General features: G+C 39.4%; 1 protein-coding gene across 1 annotated transcript; it reads right to left on the reverse strand.

Moving 5' to 3' along the window:
- Window positions 1–4,045: 4,045 nt before the first annotated feature.
- On the reverse strand, window positions 4,046–4,804 carry LOC308244065 (uncharacterized protein; the record flags this gene model as incomplete). Its single annotated transcript, XM_080660121.1, has 1 exon — window positions 4,046–4,804. The coding sequence occupies one exon, from the start codon at window positions 4,802–4,804 to the stop codon at window positions 4,046–4,048; it is 759 nt and encodes a 252-aa protein (XP_080516247.1).
- Window positions 4,805–5,582: the final 778 nt, after the last annotated feature.

Consider the following 5,582-nt stretch of genomic DNA (forward strand, 5'->3'; position numbering starts at 1 on the left):
GAGGATTACATATTCAGATAGCCTTTAGGTTGCTGACCTTTCTGAAAATCATGAGGAAAGATCTAGAAATGGACAAAAAGAAACAAAGACTATTTACAGTAAATAGTAAATGTATTGAGCATCACAATACATTCAAAACATTTCATCTTTTTAACAGATAATTTTAATAAAATTGATGTCTTACAATACATAAGAAAACTTTTTTTTAATCCTCACCCAAGGATATGTCTTTTATTTTATTTTACTGATATTAGAGAGGAAGGAGGAAGAGATACAAAGATAGAGATAGAGATATAGATATAGAGATAGAGACAGAGATAGATAGATGATAGATGATAGATAGATGGATAGATAGATAGGTAGATAGATAGATAGAGAAACATTGATGTGAGAGAGATACCTTGGCTACCTCTGTACCAATCCCGACTGGGGATGGGAACCCACAACCTGGGTATGTAATTCTGACTAGGAATCGAACCCACTACCTTTCCATATATGGTACGATGTTCCAACCAACTAAGCCAGACTGGCCAGACATATGAAAACATTTTAATGTACAGTTAAGTATACCCAACTTATTACATGAGGAAATATAATTTCAATATAGTATTTCATTAAAATGACATTAACTAGAAATTTTAGTAGAAAATTATTATAAGTCTGTGAAGGTGAAATATCATAGACATTATGATGAATGATATCAACATAAATTGTTTTAAACCTATTCCTTAATTATGTAATTTCTCACTGTAGAGTGTACTAAAAAAAAAAAACACTTCTCTGTAGCAGTGTCAATCCTTAGCTTAGCATTTGAATCCAAAGAGGAGACTGAAATTCTGATCAGTGTGTCCTACTCTTTAAGTCTAACCCGAGCTGCTGCTGATTTAGCTGTGATGTAATAATGACAGATTTTTCCCTGAGAGGAGTCCGTGATAACCAGACCCACCCCATGGGCACAATCTTCCTGACCTCACCACCAGAGAGTGAAATAGGCAAGGACCCTTTCCTATGAAAAATAACATATCAAAATAAATGTGTAGTCAACAGAGTGCATATCCATAAATCCCTAGAACACAAACTTGGCCATTCCCCTTCCTTGCAGGCTACTACTGCATCTTTTCAGGTTGGCAAAATGATAAAGGCTTGCATTTCTTCCCTGTCCAGATTGGACTACAAGTCAGTTCAGAACATCTCTATAAATCTTGTCTCCTCCAAGGCCAAATAATTTTATTTAAATGGTAGTTGTATACAGGGTGGGGGGAAAGTAGGTTTACAGTTGTGAGTATTGAAACAAAGTTTATTATTGTATTATTACTTATTAATTATTGTATTACTTCCCATATGAATAACTGTAAACCTAGTTTTGTCCCACCCTGTATGCTCCAGAGAACAGTGGTCAGTAAACTCTTCATCAGAAGGTGGACTCTCAAGGTATAAACTAAAAATGTTTATCTTCCTTTGTAGGCTGTGGAATTCTTAAAATCAGGGATACATCTTTTCATTCTTTATACTTAAATGTATTTATATTGCTTTATAGAGTGCTAATTAAAGGTACCCAATAGATGTATGTTGACTTTTTTGCATAAGTGGCAGCACCTAGGAAAGGAAAAATGTGTTCTCTTTCTCTACTTATACTTCTGTGCCACCAACATCACACAAGAATCAGAATAAGATAGTATCTGTTATCCTATATAATAAAGAGGTAATATGCAAATTGACCCTCACACCCTTGCACAAGATGGCTGCCCCCACGTGATCAAATATGGCCACCACAAGATGGCCAGCAAGGGAGGGCAGTTGGGGGTTACTGGGCCAGCAGGGGAGGGCAGTTGGGGGCAATCGGGCCAGCAGGGGAGCAGTTAGGTGTCAATCAGGCTGGCAGGGGAGTGGTTAGGGGGTGATCAGTCTGGCAGGCAGGCGAGCAGTTGGGAGCCAGCAGTCCCAGATTGTGATAGGGATGTCGGAGGGGTCTCAGACTGGAGAGGGTTCAGGCTGGGCTGAGGGACACCCCCCACCCAGTGCACAAATTTTGTACACTGGGCCTCTAGTATTCAATAAAAAGCATTAAATTTTGTTCATTATATTCCACACATGAGTGAAATCATGTGATATTTATCTTTCTCTAACTGGCTATGGACAAAAATAGATCCAGAGATAGAGAAGCATTGAACAGACCTTCACACTTCAGAGGGAAGGCAGGGGAGGGAAGGTAAGAGATCAACCAAAGGACTTGCATGCATGCATATAAGCATAACCAATGAACACAGTCAAAAGGGGGTGAGGGTATGTGCTGGGGGGGGGGTGAGAGTAGTTGGGGAGAGGTCAATGGTGGAAAAAGGAGACATGTGTAATACTATATGTAATACTTTAAACAATAAAGATATTTTTTAAAAGCGTTAAATATTTATCCTGTTTTAAGTGCCCAAAATTTACAATAATGAAAAATAAGATACAGCACCAGCCCTCTGGCAGTTTGCAATGTAATGTTATGCAACTACATCTATACCTTTAATAAATCCATCATGAGTACATGTAACTCAGTTTTTGCAGGATAGTTTTGTTTCTTGTTTTTTTTTTTTAAACAGCATTCAACTAGATTAGTGATTTTCAACTGGTGTGCTGCAAGAACTTTTAAAACATGCAATACTTGACTATTTAGTCAAGGAAACTGACCTCTTTTTTCTTAACTTGTCAAATAAATGACAACAGCCAACACAACAATACTAGTAGCTGTCCGGTGTGAATGATTCAAAATTATACCTACTTTTTGTCAGATTGACTGCCAGAGGCTAAAGCCAACACCAGTTAGAATATTACTGCAAAAAGAATCATTGGGAGGCCAATGGACTTTGATATTCAGCAGGGCTGAAAAATCAGCATAATATTGCCCTGCTGTGGGCTCAATGGCTCAAGGCAATTCCCTAACCTGATAATCCTTTTACTGTTTACCAAACTTTACCTTTGATATGCCTGTATGCATTGCTAAAGGGAAAATGTATATTCAATTAAATAAATAGCGGACCAGGCCAGAAGTTGGTTTGTCTCTTCAAGAAAGAGGCTCCCCCTCCCCCAATGCCTTCTAAATTCATATTCTTGTATAGCATTTTCATTTGTGTGTCAGCCCCCCTTCAGATCCTGAACCCCGCTGTGAAGGTCGTGGCAATTGGCAAAAAAATATATTCCTTGGTGTGCCCCTGAATTTTAATAGTTTGTGTGAGCCATGAGATGAAAAAGATTGAAAATCGCTGAACTAGATCAATTATCAATATTAACACTTCTGAAAACTCTATTTCTTCTACAATTTTCATTGAACATACACTGAGACACAGAATCCCATTTCAAGCTCCAGCACTCCTAGTTTGGACACCTTTGTTCTCTTACTCCCTTTTCTCTCTTTACTACATGAGATAGAACATCCACCCTCCCAGGAAGGTAAAGAAGGGTGATAACTGAAGGAAAAATAAAGAGAAAGTGAGGAAGCCTGTGAACTCACATTGAAATGTTTTTTACTGCCACATAAATTTTTAAATTCTTATTATTTTATCAACCTCCTCATTGAGATCATTGGAATAAACATAGGGAGGCAGAAGTGATATTCTTACACATCTTTTTTCACAATACTTATGTAAAACTTTATATTTCCTACATGGTTCAGAATTCAAAGGGCAAGTTTTAAGGCAAATATTTCCTCTTTGCTGTTAATTCTTTACAATATTCACCCGCTGTCTCTGAATGTTAACACCACGACCAGTTGGTTCATTCAAGCATCACATTTCGTGCAATACATACTTCACATTCTAAAGTTAAAATAACCACTAATGGAAGTGTGAAATTTAAGTAAACCTAGATATCACTTTTTCTTTCTTTCTTTTTAATTTTAAGAATTTTATTTCATTTCTAAGATCAGGTACAGAGCAATGTACATTTCCAGGCTTTTGACTCAACCCCAATAACAGTCTATCACCTTCAAAAATTTGAATTTGTTTTCTGGAATGCCCCTGGTTTTCATGGCTCGCTGGTTACACACGTCTCCTGCTCTATGTCCTTACTGGGCATCGCCCCAGCCAGCATGGTTGCTCTCTTGCCCCAGAAGAATCCTGTTCCACAGCTCCAGCACCCTCGTCTCTTCCAGAAGGGCTCTTTCCTCCTCTTGCAGGGCACTGCTTTCTTCTCGGAGGGCCTTGTTCTCCTCGCGAAGGGCCAGTTCCACCTTCCACAGAGCCTGCTCCTCCATCTCCAGCGCATTCCCTTCCTTCCTCAGGGCCAGCTCCTCCAGCCGGATGGCTCGCTCCTGATGCTGCAGGCTCTTGATGTTCTCCTGCAGGGACCTGATTTCCTCTTGGAGAGCTTTCGCCTCGTTCCGGAAGGCGACCTCCTGCTCCCAGAGCGCCTTGGTCTGCGCTTTCAGGGCTTTATTCTGTTGCCGGTAAGACTTCGTTTCTGTGCTCAAGACGTTGATTTTCTCCCACGGTGTCTTCGGGGTCTTGAAAACCACGGTGTTCACCATCCAGAGGTCCTGGTTCACCTGTCTCAGGGTCTGATTCTTCTCGCGGATCGACTGGTTTTCCATCCGGAAGCCTTTGTTCTCTCTGCGGAGGGCTTTGTTCTCTGCCCAGAGGCACATGTTCTCTCTTCTGAGAGCGTTGTTCTCGTTCCGGGACACCTTATTGTCTCTCCGGAGATTTTTTTTCACCTTCTGAGATTCCCTTTTGACCTTATTTTGATCTTGGATGCAAGAGAAAAACGTAGAGAACATGCGCAAGAGCTTTCCTCTATTAATCTGCTTGGATTCCGAGACAACCATGGTCTCTTTAGTGTTTTATCTGAGCAAACTGTGCAGACTCCAAGTGTACTGGGTACAAGCTAAGGTGAACTAATGATATCTGCGACAAAAAAGGTCCTGAATTTGTTGAGAATTTGTTCATATACAACTGGCTGCTGTTTGGATTTGCACAAGGAGTACTACTAAACGAGGTTAGTTAGGCCCACTGCAGGAGAAAACGGGGTAACATGAAGAAAAGTCGGTAAATGAACTGTTAGGTTGATATAACAAACTAAGTTGAACTAAATTTCAACACATAAACGACACATTAATAATTCTAGATTACAGATTGAATATTGTTCATGGTTAATATACTCAATTGTTTTTGGTGCCAAACTAAACTATGTCCTAAACTATTACCGAAATATTAATAGTCCACTAATATAATCATTACTTATAATTAACTTACCTGTATTGATGTGGAAAAATACCAGGCACTTAAGAAAAAAAACTGTCTGGCTTGGTAAGAACCAGAAAACACTTTCTAAAGAGGTTATATACATTGTAGTTTCTTCTCCCCATATTTACTTAGACATTTATTAGTGCCAGCCATCCCTACTTACATTTCTGTGGCCTCTGAATTCCCTGCATGCTTGATTCCTTTTTTGTGCCAGAAAATAACCAAGGCAACATTCTATGACATCTATAGTGATGTCACATAGTGCTGACACCAAGCAGGGCCACACAGGGTGCTTGGCTCTTTTTTTTTAGTATGAGTTTTAGGGAAGAAAAAAAAAAGTAATTTAATTTAACTTTTGGT

The sequence above is a fragment of the Plecotus auritus genome, assembly GCF_963455305.1.
Source record: "Plecotus auritus genome assembly, chromosome: 3".
Classification (NCBI taxonomy): Eukaryota; Metazoa; Chordata; class Mammalia; order Chiroptera; family Vespertilionidae; genus Plecotus; species Plecotus auritus.